This window comes from Octopus bimaculoides, chromosome 9 (genome assembly GCF_046866305.1).
Source record: "Octopus bimaculoides isolate indiv1 chromosome 9, ASM4686630v1, whole genome shotgun sequence".
Lineage (NCBI taxonomy): Eukaryota > Metazoa > Mollusca > Cephalopoda > Octopoda > Octopodidae > Octopus > Octopus bimaculoides.
Window position 1 is genome coordinate 11106249 of NC_142936.1, and position 16893 is coordinate 11123141.

General features: G+C 38.1%; 1 protein-coding gene and 1 long non-coding RNA gene across 5 annotated transcripts in view; one reads left to right on the top strand and one right to left on the bottom strand.

Annotated features, from left to right (window-relative positions):
• LOC149133983 (uncharacterized) overlaps window positions 1–13912 on the top strand; it is a 54941-nt gene extending 41029 nt beyond the window's left edge. The window contains exon 2 of the long non-coding RNA XR_016243030.1: window positions 13791–13912. This is a non-coding gene — a long non-coding RNA (uncharacterized LOC149133983). The remainder of the gene's footprint in view (window positions 1–13790) is intronic.
• LOC106879996 (uncharacterized) overlaps window positions 8865–16893 on the bottom strand; it is a 94393-nt gene continuing 86364 nt past the window's right edge. For 3 of the 4 annotated variants that reach the window (XM_089357135.1, XM_089357134.1, XM_089357132.1), the window contains one exon: window positions 8865–14406. In XM_089357135.1, the coding sequence (XP_089213261.1) occupies window positions 14271–14406 (136 nt within the window). In that variant the 3' untranslated portion in view covers window positions 8865–14270. Of the gene's footprint in view, window positions 14407–14464; window positions 16236–16893 lie in introns of those variants that run through there. The other variant, XM_089357136.1, reaches the window with a different exon arrangement.

A 16893-nucleotide genomic window follows, 5' to 3' on the forward strand; every position in this document is an offset into this window, starting at 1 on the left:
ACGTACGTACGTGTGTACACGTGCGTACGTACGTGTGCACACGTGCGTACGTGTGCACACGTGCGTACGTGTGTACGTGTGCACACGTGCGTACGTGTGTACGTGTGCAGACGTGCGTACGTGTGTACGTGTGCACACGTGCGTACGTGTGTACGTGTGCACACGTGCGTACGTGTGTACGTGTGCACACGTGCGTACGTGCGTACGTGTGCACACGTGCGTACGTGTGCATACGTGCGTACGTGCGTACGTGTGCATACGTACGTACGTGTGTACGTGTGCATACGTACGTACGTGTGTACGTGTGCATACGTACGTACGTGTGTACGTGTGCATACGTACGTACGTGTGTACGTGTGCATACGTACGTACGTGTGTACGTGTGCATACGTACGTACGTGTGTACGTGTGCATACGTACGTACGTGTGTACGTGTGCATACGTACGTACGTGTGTACGTGTGCATACGTACGTACGTGTATACGTGTGCATACGTACGTACGTGTATACGTGTGCATACGTACGTACGTGTATACGTGTGCATACGTACGTACGTGTATACGTGTGCATACGTACGTACGTGTATACATGTGCATACGTACGTACGTGTATACATGTGCATACGTACGTACGTGTATACATGTGCATACGTACGTACGTGTATACATGTGCATACGTACGTACGTGTATATATGTGCTTCTATGCGTACAAACGTGTATATATGTGCTTCTATATATAAGTATGTGTATATATGTGCTTGTATATGTACGTACGTGTATATACGTGCATCTGTATGTACGTACATGTATATACATGCATATATATGTACGTACATGTATATACGTGCATATATATGTACGTACGTGTATATACGTGCATATATATGTACGTACGTGTATATATATATATATGCTTCTATATGTACGTACGTGTATATATGTGCTTCTATATGTAAGTACGTGTATATATGTGCTTCTATGAGTACGTACGTGTATACATGTGCTTCTAAGTGTACGTACGTGTATATATGTACATATATATGTACGTACGTGTATACATGTGCTTCTAAGTGTACGTACGTGTATATATGTGCTTCTATATGTACGTACGTGTATATATATGCTTCTATATGTACGTACGTGTATATATATGCTTCTATATGTACGTACGTGTATATATATGCTTCAATATGTACGTACGTGTATATATGTGATTCTATATGTACGTACGTTTATATAGGTCCGCACATGTACACACGTACGCACGTCCGCACATGTACACACGTACGCACGTGTGCACACGTACACACGTACGCACGTGTGCACACGTACGGACGTACGTACGTGTGCACACGTGCGTACGTACGTACGTGTGCACACGTGCGTACGTACGTACGTGTGCACACGTGCGTACGTGTGTACGTGTGCACACGTGCGTACGTGTGCACACGTGCGTACGTGTGCACACGTGCGTACGTGTGTACGTGTGCACACGTGCGTACGTGTGTACGTGTGCACACGTGCGTACGTGTGTACGTGTGCACACGTGCGTACGTGTGTACGTGTGTACATGTGCGGACGTACGTACGTGTGTACATGTGCGTACGTACGTACGTGTGTACATGTGCGTACGTACGTACGTGTGTACATGTGCGTACGTACGTACGTGTGTACATGTGCGTACGTACGTACGTGTGTACATGTGCGGACGTACGTACGTGTGTACATGTGCGTACGTACGTACGTGTGTACATGTGCGGACGTACGTACGTGTGTACATGTGCGGACGTACGTACGTGTGTACATGTGCGGACGTACGTACGTGTGTACACGTGCGGACGTACGTACGTGTGTACACGTGCGGACGTACGTACGTGTGTACACGTGCGTACGTACGTACGTGTGTACACGTGCGGACGTACGTACGTGTGTACACGTGCGTACGTACGTACGTGTGTACACCTGCGTACGTACGTACGTGTGTACACGTGCGTACGTACGTACGTGTGTACACGTGCGTACGTACGTTCGTGTGTACACGTGCGTACGTACGTACGTACGTGTGTACACGTGCGTACGTACGTGTGCACACGTGCGTACGTGTGCACACGTGCGTACGTGTGTACGTGTGCACACGTGCGTACGTGTGTACGTGTGCACACGTGCGTACGTGTGTACGTGTGCATACGTGCGTACGTGTGTACGTGTGCACACGTGCGTACGTGCGTACGTGTGCACACGTGCGTACGTGTGCATACGTGCGTACGTGCGTACGTGTGCATACGTACGTACGTGTGTACGTGTGCATACGTACGTACGTGTGTACGTGTGCATACGTACGTACGTGTGTACGTGTGCATACGTACGTACGTGTGTACGTGTGCATACGTACGTACGTGTGTACGTGTGCATACGTACGTACGTGTGTACGTGTGCATACGTACGTACGTGTGTACGTGTGCATACGTACGTACGTGTGTACGTGTGCATACGTACGTACGTGTGTACGTGTGCATACGTACGTACGTGTGTACGTGTGCATACGTACGTACGTGTGTACGTGTGCATACGTACGTACGTGTATACGTGTGCATACGTACGTACGTGTATACGTGTGCATACGTACGTACGTGTATACGTGTGCATACGTACGTACGTGTATACGTGTGCATACGTACGTACGTGTATACGTGTGCATACGTACGTACGTGTATACGTGTGCATACGTACGTACGTGTATACGTGTGCATACGTACGTACGTGTATACGTGTGCATACGTACGTACGTGTATACATGTGCATACGTACGTACGTGTATACATGTGCATACGTACGTACGTGTATACATGTGCATACGTACGTACGTGTATATATGTGCATAATTACGTACGTGTATATATGTGCATAGTTGCGTACGTGTATATATGTGCATAATTACGTGCGCCTGTATATGTGCTTCTGTGTGTACGTGCGTGTAGAAACGCGCTTGTGTGTGTACGTGCGTGTAGAAACGCGCTTGTGTGTGTGCGTGCGTGTAGAAACGCGCTTGTGTGTGTGCGTGCGTGTAGAAACGCGCTTGTGTGTGTGCGTGCGTGTAGAAACGCGCTTGTGTGTGTGCGTGCGTGTAGAAACGCGCTTGTGTGTGTGTGCGTGCGTGTATAGATGTACGTATGTGTGTGCGTGCGTGTATAGACGTACGTATGTGTGTACGTGCGTGTATAGACGTACGTATGTGTGTGCGTGCGTGTATAGACGTACGTATGTGTGTGCGTGCGTGTATAGACGTACGTATTTGTGTGCGTGCGTGCATAGACGTACGTATGTGTGTGCGTGCGTGTATAGACGTACGTATGTGTGTGCGTGCGTGTATAGACGTACGTATGTGTGTGCGTGCGTGTATAGACGTACGTATGTGTGTGCGTGCGTGTATAGACGTACGTATGTGTGTGCGTGCGTGTATAGACGTACGTATGTGTTTACGTGCGTGTATATATGTGCTTCTATATATAAGTACGTGTATATATGTGCTTGTATATGTACGTACGTGTATATACGTGCATCTATATGTACGTACATGTATACACGTGCATATATATATGTACGTACGTGTATATATATATATATGCTTCTATATGTACGTACGTGTATATATATATGCTTCTATATGTACGTACGTGTATATATGTGCATATATATATGTACGTACGTGTATATATGTGCATATATATATGTACGTACGTATATATATATTCTTCTATATGTAAGTACGTGTATATATGTGCTTCTATGAGTACGTACGTGTATATATGTGCTTCTAAGTGTACGTACGTATATATATGTACATATATATGTACGTACGTGTATATATGTGCTTCTATATGTACGTACGTGTATATATATATATGCTTCTATATGTACGTAGCGTATATATATGCTTCTATATGTACGTACGTGTATATATATGCTTCTATATGTACGTACGTGTATATATATGCTTCAATATGTACGTACGTCTAAATATGTGATTCGATATGTACGTACGTTTATATAGGTGCTTCCATATGTACGCACTTGCATATGTGCATATATATGTACATGGGTGCATATATGTGCATATATATATAAGGATGTGTATATATGTGCTTCTATGCGTACGTACGTGTATATATGAGCTTCTGTGCGTACGTACGTGTATATATGTGCTTCTATGCGAACCTACGTGTATATATGTCCTTCTATGCGTACGTAGGTGTATATATGTGCTTCTATGCGAACGTACGTATATATATCTCCTTCTATGCGTACGTAGGTGTATATATGTGCTTCTATATGTACATACGTGTATATGTGTTTCTATGTGTACATACGTGTATATATGTGCTTCTATGTGTACATACGTATATATATGTGCTTCTATGTGTACGTACGTGTATATATGTGCATATATATGTAAGTACGTGTATATATGTACTTCTATGCGTACGTACGTGTATATATGTGCTTCTATGCGTACGTACGTGTATATATGTGCTTCTATGCGTACGTACGTGTATATATGTGCTTCTATGCGTACGTACGTGTATATATGTGCTTCTATGCGTACGTACGTGTATATATGTGCTTCTATGCGTACGTACGTGTATATATGTGCTTCTATGCGTACGTACGTGTATATATGTGCTTCTAAGCGTACGTACGTATATATATGTACATATATATGAACGTACGTGTATATATGTGCTTCTATATGTACGTACGTGTATATATATATATGCTTCTATATGTACGTAGCGTATATATATGCTTCTATATGTACGTACGTGTATATATATGCTTCTATATGTACGTACGTGTATATATATGCTTCAATATGTACGTACGTCTAAATATGTGATTCGATATGTACGTACGTTTATATAGGTGCTTCCATATGTACGCACTTGCATATGTGCATATATATGTACATGGGTGCATATATGTGCATATATATATAAGGATGTGTATATATGTGCTTCTATGCGTACGTACGTGTATATATGAGCTTCTGTGCGTAGGTACGTGTATATATGTGCTTCTATGCGTACGTACGTGTATATATGTGCTTCTATGCGTACGTACGTGTATATATGTGCTTCTATGCGTACGTACGTGTATATATGTCCTTCTATGCGTACGTAGGTGTATATATGTGCTTCTATATGTACATACGTGTATATGTGTTTCTATGTGTACATACGTGTATATATGTGCTTCTATGTGTACGTACGTGTATATATGTGCATATATATGTACAAACGTGTATATTTTTGCTTCTATATGTACGTACGTGTATATATGTGCTTCTATGCATACATACGTGTATATATGTGCTTCTATGCGTACGTACGTGTATATATGTGCTTCTATGCGAACGTACGTGTATATATGCGCTTCTATATGTACGCTTCTATATGCGCATATATACACGTGCGTCCGCATAGAATCACATATATACACGTACGTACGAATAGAAGCACATATATACACGTACGTACGCATAGAAGCAAATATATACACGTACGTACGCATAGAATTACATATATACTCGCAAGTACATATAGAAGCACATATACACGTACGTACATATATATGCACATATATACACGTACGTACATATATATGCACATATATACACGTACGTACATATAGAAGCACATATATACACGTACGTACATACATATGCACATATTTACAGGTACGTACATATATATCCACATAAATACACGTACGTACATATGTATGCACATATATACTAGTACGTATGCATAGAAGCACATATATACACGTACGTACGCATAGAAGCACATATATACACGTACGGACGCATAGAAGCACATATACACGCGTACGCACGTGTATATATGTGTGCTTCTACGCGTACGCACGTGTATATATGTGCATATATATGTACGTACGTGTATATGTGCTTCTATATGTACTTGCGAGTATATATGTAATTCTATGCGTACGTACGTGTATATATTTGCTTCTATGCGTACGTACGTGTATATATGTGCTTCTATGCGTACGTGTATATATGTGCTTCTGTGCGTACGTACTAGTATATATGTGCATACATATGTACGTACGTGTATTTATGTGCATATATATGTACGTACGTGTATATATGTGCTTCTATATGTACGTACGTGTATATATGTGCTTCTATATGTACGTACGTGTATATATGTGCTTCTATATGTACGTACGTGTATATATGTGCTTCTATATGTACTTACGTGTATATATGCGCTTCTATATGTACGCACGTGTATATATGTGCATATATATGTACGTACGTGTATATGTGCTTCTATATGTACTTGCGAATATATATGTAATTCTATGCGTACGTACGTGTATATATTTGCTTCTATGCGTACGTACGTGTATATATGTGCTTCTATTCGTACGTACGTGCATATATGTGCTTCTATGCGTACGTACGTGTATATATGTGCTTCTATGCGTACGTACGTGTATATATGTGCTTCTATATATAAGTATGTGTATATATGTGCTTCTATGCGTACAAACGTGTATATATGTGCTTCTATATATAAGTATGTGTATATATGTGCTTGTATATGTACGTGCGTGTATATACGTGCATCTGTATGTACGTACATGTATATACGTGCATATATATGTACGTACATGTATATACGTGCATATATATGTACATACGTGTATATACGTGCATATATATGTACGTACGTGTATATATATATATATATGCTTCTATATGTACGTACGTGTATATATGTGCTTCTATATGTAAGTACGTGTATATATGTGCTTCTATGAGTACGTACGTGTATACATGTGCTTCTAAGTGTACGTACGTGTATATATGTAAATATATATGTACGTACGTGTATACATGTGCTTCTAAGTGTACGTACGTGTATATATGTGCTTCTATATGTACGTACGTGTATATATATGCTTCTATATGTACGTACGTGTATATATATGCTTCTATATGTACGTACGTGTATATATATGCTTCAATATGTACGTACGTGTATATATGTGATTCTATATGTACGTACGTTTATATAGGTGCTTCTATATGTACGTACGTGCATGGGTGCATATATAAAGACGTGTATATATGTGCATATATATGTACGTACGCGTATATATGTGCTTCTATATGTCCGCACGTGTATATATGTGTGCTTCTACGCGTACGCACGTGTATATATGTGCTTCTACGCGTACGCACGTGTATATATGTGCTTCTACGCGTACACATGTGCTTCTACGCGTACACACGTGTATATATGTGCATATATATGTACGTACTTGTATATATGTGCATATATATGTACGTACTTGTATATATGTGCATACATGTGAACGTACGTGTATATATGTGCTTCTATGTGTACGTACGTGTATATATGTGCTTCTATATGTGAACGTACGTGTATATATGTGCTTCTATATGTACTTACGTGTATATATGTGCTTCAATATGTACGTACGTGAATATGTGATTCTATATGTACGTACGTATATATATGTGCATATATATGTACGTACGTATATATATGTGCATATATATGTACGTACGTGTATATATGAGCATATATATGTACGTACGTGTATTTATGTGCATATATATGTACGTACGTGTATATACGTGCTTCTATATGTACGTACGTGTATATACGTGCATATATATGTACGCACGTGTATATATATGTGCTTCTACGCGCACGCACGTGTATATATGTGCTTCTACGCGTACGCACGTGTATATATGTGCATATATATGTACGTACTTGTATATATGTGCTTCTACGCGCACGCACGTGTATATATGTGCATATATATGTACGTACGTCTATATATGTGCTTCTATATGTACGTACGTGTAGATATGTGCATATATATGTACGTACTTGTATATATGTGCATATATGTGAAAGTACGTGTATATATGTGCTTCTATGTGAACGTACGTGTATATATGTGCTTCTATGTGAACGTACGTGTATATATGTGCTTCTATATGTACGTTCGTGTATATATGTGCTTCTATATGCACGTACACGTATATATGCGCTTCTATATGCACGTACGCGTATATATATGCATATATAAATATACGTATATATGCATATATATATATATACATATGCATATATATACATATGCATATATGTGTACATATGCATATATATACATATGCATATATGTGTACATATGCACATATATATATGCATATATATATATACATATATATGTATATATATGCATATATATACATGTGTATATATTTATATATACATGTATATATATATACATACATATATATATGTACATGTGTATATATGCATAAATACATATGTATATATATGCATGTATAGATATATACGCATATAGCATGTATATACACATATATAGATATACAGATATATGCATATATATATATACGCATGTATATATAAATGCATATATATATATACACATATCTATACACGTGTGTGTGTATATATATATATATATATATATAGATAGATAGATGTCCATGTGTATATACGAAGATTTTCGGCTGGTCACTCTGCCAGTTATGCTCTGCTTACTATGCTTTTTCGTCCGTAGCAAATCGACGACCTCGTAAAGGATGTCTGACCTGTCGAAAGAGGTGATCGTCAGATGCGGCTAGATCTTGACCGGTTGCAGGGTGTACCGGCAACTCAAAACACAATCCAATACCTTTGACCATAGGCCTGTTGGAACACACCTGACAAGGGGCAAATCAAAACTGATGTATTTGAAATGAAAACAAATTTTAAAAAACAAGAACCATATAAAGAAAAAACAAACAAACATTTTATTGTTACTTTGTCTACTTTACAAATAACAGTAAATAGTTTACACAAATGGAATGTCCTGTTGTTGAGTTGGTGAAGGCATTCGGTGAAAGATTGGGAACATGTGAACACATTTCAGTTTAAACTTAGCAGCAGAAGTAATGGGAGAGGGTAAGGAATTTTCCACTGCCCTCCTCTTCTGACCTTAAACACCAACACACACACACACACAGCACCAATCAGGTTGTTTTTAAATGCAGAGAAAAATTTGATATAGATGGCGCTGGTTAGTGGTGGTATTGACGAAACTGAACCGGATGTCAGTTATAGAGCGAACGGTTGCACAATTAACGCTGTGATAATCAGCGTTGGAGAAGGAAATAATCACTCTACAAACTGAGACCGCGATGCGGTTTCAATCTCCAACTGAAGAAACACTTGCATTGCAAAAGCTATTATTGCCACTGGGAAAAAGCTATGAATTTCTCTTTAAATAACAAAGCTTTAAGAATTGCTGTCAATACAAGATAACCAAGAGGCGACCAACTGGCAGAATCGTTAGCATGAGAGACAAAATGTTTTGACATTTCGTCTGTCTTCATGTTCTGATTTCAAATTCCACCGAGATCAACTTTACCTTTCATAATTTCAGGGTCGATGAAGTACCAGTTAAACACTGGTGTCGATGTAATCGACTTACTCCATCCCCCAAAACTGCTGACCTTGTGCCAAAATTTGAATCCAATATTAGACAACTAAGCTGTGCTAAACTTCAGGTTAGTCGAAATAGCAATCTGGTTTCAATTCTCAGTTGAAACTATCACGCTTCAGTTATATCACTAACGTTCTTAGCAAGGTACAACTATTACATAATATATTTCTCTCCATCTACTACAGACACACGTGCTTTTCTCATCTAGGTCATCTTACTATTTCAAAAATGTAAGAATACGTTGATTGATGTAGTCCAAGTCACATTTTCACCTCAAAAATGGATGAGGTAATGGTGGAAATATTTTTAATCACAAGTTTGCTTAATCAGGGCCGATTTGGGTTAAACAACGATCATAACAATTCACATCACACCCTTCTACTTGCTGGACTCATTGATTAAATTATTCAGATTGCCTTTGCAAAGCAATTGACCATAACTGAATATGTTAGCATGAACTATGAAAAACATGTGATGGCAGTTATGTATGCATTTCCTTAGAGCTATAGTGACACAAAAGAAGGGGAGTTTCTCCAGCTGTGAATTACCGTATTTTAACGTGTATAAGGAACCCCCTAATTTGGGGGAGGCTTAACATTTGGAAAAAAGGTTTTGTAAAGAATTATAATACTATCCCTGTATAAGAAACTCCCATATATTTTAAACCTAATTTTTGACAAAAAATGGGTTCCTTTTACATGTTAAAATATGGTAAATGCTGGTCACCAATTCAGATTGCTAACAACATACCTCTTAGTCTACCATACTCAATATGAAGCAAAGGTATTAAACTCTGAAAGTTTACTGAATAAGTACAATGGCTGTATAAGAAGCAAGAATTGTGTACAACGAGTTTGAAGTCGTGTCTAATATCTGAAATGAGTTATTGTAAATAAGATTATTATTTTTCGTTCATTAGCTTCATCTTTAGAAATGAAATATTTTCCAATTACACAAACGTTTTGATGACTGATCTGTCATTAGATCATCTTCATCGTTAAATGTCTAGTTTCCCCTACTTGCATGTTGTACCTGTTGCCAATCCTCACCCATTTCAAAGCAAGGTAGTATTTCCCCATGGCCAAACATTCTTCATGGAAGACTGGAAACCAAGCAGTTGTATGTTTAAAAAGTTTGCTTTGCAACTGTGGTTACAGGTTCAGTTTTACTGTGAAATACTTTGGGCAGTTGTCTTCGACATTCATTGATGACTCAAGATTGAAAATCTATTGGAAGGACTTCTGTTCTTACAGGATTAACATAATTTCTAATTCTTAGAGAACTGACATCATTGCCTGGTTTAACATTATCTTTTGACCCATGGGTGCCTTTTAGCAGAATTCATTCTGCTATAAACATTACGACTAAACTTCCAGTCTGAAGAAGACTTCATTTCTTCCCACCAGTTTCAAGAGCCTTAAAAATGGCCATAATTGCTAGCCTTCCTTCTGCCATGTGAAAAAAAAAGACGTTCTCTGTAGCCATTTGATCTGTTCAATGCAACAGAGATATTTCTCACGACTAACTCCTTATCTTTGAAATAAGATCTACATATTTTAAAGATCAGATGACTAATAGCTAGGATCACCATTCAAATTCTTTGTATAATTGATTATTGGTCCATATTTACAATTACCCAAGAAGTGATGACCCGGGCTACCCAACAGAGTTTAGTGAGATTAAACAAGGCACTCAGAACAGAAGGCAGGAATTCTAAAAGTCTTCAGGGTAGCTTATATATTGAGCACTACATCTGGCTATAACAAACCAGATCAAACTGAATATCTACACCTTGAACATTTGTATATACTGTATATATTAACTGTAACAAGGTTAAAAAGAACAGGATCTGAGAGGGGAGGGAACAGGAGACACTAAAACTAGTTGAATTGGAAACAGAAGTATTAGAAAAGTTAGAATGCAGCTAATGTAGAACACTTGAAATAGATTCCAAACAGTTTGAATTGGTGTCAATATGCTTGCTGATAAAATCTAGTTGGTTGTACATATATACTCATTTCATTGGTCCTGCACTTTCAAACATGATCCCTTAACACATTGATAAGAGTTATTTTGGTTGCATCATATAGCCAGAAATCACCACTTGTTACCATATATATATTCAAACATGTTCCTTTACAAGACAAATTAAAGCCAGCAATAGTTATAATGTTATCTGGACAAATATAACTAGAGCAGTAAAAAGTTGTTCAGTTTGTCAGATAAATAAAATTTTTAAATAAAATCCATAAAAAAAAAGAAAATCTGAATTTTCTTTTTTTTTCTTTTGTTAAAACACAAATTCAAAAAATTTTTTGTGAAGCTCAAACAATTCAAAATCTGTTGTGAAGTGAAAAATAGTCCATTTCATTGGTACCAAATATCAGGTTTTTATGTAAGGTCTTACTTCTGTATTATTATTATAAGTTGTTGGTTTATACTAATTGCTGAAAATATTGATACCCAGGATCATGTTTTAATCAGTGTAGAGAGAGAGAATCCATTTTCATTAAATATGAATAAACGCTGTATAACAATTTTTTTTTTTTGTCTTTGGCCAGTAAGTATTATTTCCTATTTGCTTCTATCTAGAAATCAAAGGGAATGGCTATTATTCCCTTCAAACTTTGCTTTTGTGATCTGGACATCAATGTTTTAAAATTGACATTTTTCATTACATTTCAGACATTTTGTTATAGCAAATATTCTGCTCAGTATCACACATTTTGCTTGTCGACTGCTTGAACTTAACCACTTGAGCATGTCCCTCTCTGATCATGAGCAGGAGTAGTTGGGGTACATTATAGTGATGTGTTGAGAGGGATTCTTTGGGGTTTGAATAAATGTAACAAAAACAAAGTTTGAAGGAAACATTAACCATTTTTCATACTTTCTAGGGGTAAGCAGACAGGAAATAACAATTGCTACTCAAGGACAAAAATCGTGTTAGACAGTGTAATTTGTTTTAGTATACAGCATGAGTTGACTAATCTTCAGACAGACACCTGTATATATTGTTGGAACAATTTGCTCAATTATGAATTAACGATGACAAAAGATATTTTCAGCAATTCAATTGGTCATACTGTCAAATTTTGGTCATTAACACATTTAAATATCTCTTTGACTAGAGTTCAAACTCACCAGCATTTTTTTTTCTCTCAGTAAAAAAAAAAAATTACAAAAAATACCCAAGAGGTTAACTGTTTGACTCTTCTTGGAATTCAGAGAATAGTCACAAAGGCACCAATTTTAATAATACAAATAAACTGTGATATCAGCCGCCTCTGAAAACTTATGAATGGATCTGAACTCTGCACAGCAAGCTAACAAGCCTTTGTCAATTACCATACTGCTTACAGCAGTAGCTTATACTTCCCTATGATACTTATTTATAAAGCAAAGTTCACAATGCACTCCGAGACAATGGCACATGCCTCTCTTATTATACTTATTTATACTGCACTCTGATATACAGTGCCAGTGAGAGAATGAAAATACCATTTCTTCACACAATGAACCATCACACTAAATAATTCAATAAGCTGTTGTGTATTTGTAGAGTGCAATACGAAAAATAAGTTCAAATGTTGTTGTAGCCATTATGCTGTGTTCTTAAGCAAATTAAATACTATTCTTGCTGCAGCCAACGTAGCACTCATCCATTATTCCTAGTGACAGGTGAAACGATGGGTGTCAACTTGGAATGTTATTTACTTCATCAGGTATACAAATAGAAATGTTGCAGAAAGTCAACACCATTCGTGCTACTGTAGAAATAAAAGTTGTAAAATAGTTTTAAATAAAAAGTTAAGATAGCAGAGCCCCAGCATGACCACTGTCTAATGAGAATAACTGAAATGTAGACCTAGATTATCCAAAAAGTATATTCACACCAACTTTGTTAAATTATTCCATATGCTACAATACATATCTATGCTGAGTTCCTTAACTATTTCATCCTTTTGGTGCTGACCCACTTAAGACAATTCCAGATTCTATAATACAAAACTGTCCATATCTAAATTAAAACCTTCTTTCATAATATCATTTTTTGCTATGTTCCAAACACCAACTTAATAAAAGGTAAGTTATTTTAGCGAATCCCTACAAATTACAAATTAATTTTATAATAATTGAAACACATTTTGAATATTTCCTTAGAAATATTGTCACAAAATGGTTAAATTATTTTCATTTTATATTTTCAGCACCAGCTAGAAGAGAAAAAAACAACTTAACTGATATTACATAACAGTTCCAAAAGAATAAACTGCACTGACTGCCTGCAGCAGACTCTCCTATCACTGCGAAATACGTACTGCTTTTGCTGTGCAAATTACACCTTTACAATAAAGAGCTTGGACTTGTATCACCTATGATAGACTGTGTGAGAAATATGTTATATTAATTGAACTAAATAATTCTGTGTTGGCTTATATGTTGTGATTATCAGAATTGTTGGATTCATCTGCTGGAGTTAAGTTCGACTTCTTCTGAGTATGAACTTGTACTACTTATATTGTCTGATTTCACAGATGATGTCGTTGATATTGTTGTCATAGCTACAGCTTTGGAGAAACTTAGCTTCAGAAGAATACCATTTCAAATCTCTCTTGCACAATTGATCAATCAATGGAGCTAAAAAAAAAAAGACTCAACTGTGATGTACACTCTGCCTTGCACACCTTTCAGTCAACATCTTCAGGTACCTGATCTTCAGCATGTAATAACCAGGTAACCACTATGATTGAGAGAAAAACGGTTGTTGCATACATCAGGGTGTACAAGTGGCTGGCCTTTTTCTCAATGGAGAAACCAATGTACCTGAATAACGAAGAACATCCATTATTGGAATATAAGAAAAGAAAATCGAGGAATTTTGGAAATATACAATTCTTGAAAAATTATGCTGGAAAATAAAACATTTAACAACTGCCATCTCACAGATCAATTCAATCAAAGCTAACTGGATTTACTTACTAAAATATCTGCAACAGAGCGCGGGAGTGGCTGTATGGTAAGTAGCTTGCGTACCAACCACATGGTTCCGGGTTCATTCCCACTGCTTGGCACCTTGGGCAAGTGTCTTCTACTATAGCCTCGGGCCGACCAAAGCCTTGTGAGTGGATTTGGTAGACGGAAACTGACAGAAGCCCGTCGTATATATATATATATATATATATATATATATATATGTGTGTGTTCGTGTGTGTCCACCCCCCCCAAACATTGCTTGACAACCGCTGGTGGTGTATTTACGTCCCCATAACTTAGCGGTTCAGCAAAAGAGAGCGATAGAATACTAGGCTTCCAAACAATAAGTCCTGGGGCCGGTTTGCTCGACTAATGACTGAAAAGAGTAAAGAGATAAGTCATTACTCATTTGTTTGAAATGGATGGCACTTCATCATCATTTAATGTCCCCTTTTCATGCTGGCATGGGTTGGACAGTTTAAAAGGAACTGGTATGACTGAGGATCACACCAGGCTGCATGGTTTCTATGGATGGTTGCTCTTCCTAACATCAATATTCTGAGAAATTGGAAACTGTTTTTCAAGTGAGTCTTTTAAGCAAATGGCTTTCTTTTATCTACAATAAAGAATTGCTTCTCTCACTTTCTCTGTGTGAGTTTGTGGCAGAAGTACTGTCCCGGTTACACAAGAAATACTCTAGGTGCAGTCATGGTTGGGTTGTATGGTAAGAAGTTTGCTTCCCACCCACATGGTTCTGGGTTCAGTCCCACTGTGTAGAGAGAGTGAGTGAGTGAGTGAGAGAGAAAGAGAGAGTGAGAGAAGGAGAGAGTGAGAAAGAGAGAGAGAAGGAGAGAGGGAGGAAGAGAGAGTGAGACAGAAAGAGCGAGGGAGAGGGGGGAGAAAGAGAAACAGAATGAGAGTGAGACAGAAAGAGTGAGAAAGAAAGCGACAGAAAGAGCAAGGAAGAGAGAGAAGGAGAGAGTGGGAGAGAAAGAGAGACATTAGAAATAATTGAAAAAGACTGGCATAAATACTTTTCCTCTCCACATACAGAGAGAGAGAGCAAGGAAGAGAAGGAAAGAATGAGAGAAGCATTAAAACGTCTGATGTCAAATGTGTCAGCATCAAATCAGCGATGCCAAATAGGCATCGCCACAACAGCTGTGCCAAAACATCTCGTAACATACCCAAATAAGACAAGAAGCGAGAGGGGGGAGAAAGAGATATAGCTTGCGCCTTCTGGTGCAACAGACAGAGCTGTTAACCACCGACAAAGACAGGTGGACAATAGTTCTATGTCAGCACAACATGAAACGGAGGAGAAGCAACTGTTCTATAGAGGTGATAACTGCAGTTTACTTATAGAGCAGAGAAGTATGCGGACCATTGCTAGTTCTATGTTAACGATAGTTTATTAATAGAGCAGGCAGAAGAGTTGGTTGTAGTGGGAAGTTAGAGTGAAATGGATATAACAGACATGGATACCATAAAATGGGACATAGCTTTTATGCTAACATAACATCCTGTACACCGAGGCAGCGGAAGACAGATGCTATGGTGGGGGTGGGTGGAAGGTAGGGCGCCAGGAGGGTGGGTGAGGTGGGGGTACAGCAGAGCTAATTAGGTGATGATAAAACCCAAATATTAAGTTCTCCTGTACTGGTGGGACGAGATAGACACTGAAAGAAAACGACAACAATAAAAAACAATTTTTTTTTTTTTGACAATAAAATTACAAAACGAAACAAAATATTAAAACTTAAAACAACAACAAAAAATTACAATACTGACTGTAGTAGTAGTAGTAGAAATGGTGGTATGTATTGTTAATGATCACTGTAGTAGAGGTGATAGTAGCAGCAGCAATATGAATTGTTGCTGATGGTGGTGAAGAATGTTTTTGTTGTTGGTGGAGGCGGCGGTGGTGGTGGCAGCAGTACCAACAATATTTTTGTTGTTGGCAAAGATATACGGGTGCTGGTGATGTTAGTGGAGGGTCGGGGGGACAGATGATGCTGATGGAAGTATGGATGGACATAACAGTATTGCTGCTGTTGTTTGTTGACAACGGTAACCACGGTGATGATGTTTTTGTTATTGGTGGAGGTATATGTGGCACTGTTCATGTTGTTGGAAGTTTAAGCGATAATGGTGGTGGTGGTGACAGTGGAGGTACAGGTGACGGTCTTGCTATAATCGGTGATCGGTCGTATGTTTGTTACAGTCACTGCTTGCTGGTTGTTTAGCATCAGATACACTCTAACCAAAAGGCATTCCAGCCATGACAATCTCAACTTTTCATAGACTTAGAACTTCATTGTCCAATGTCTCCATTTT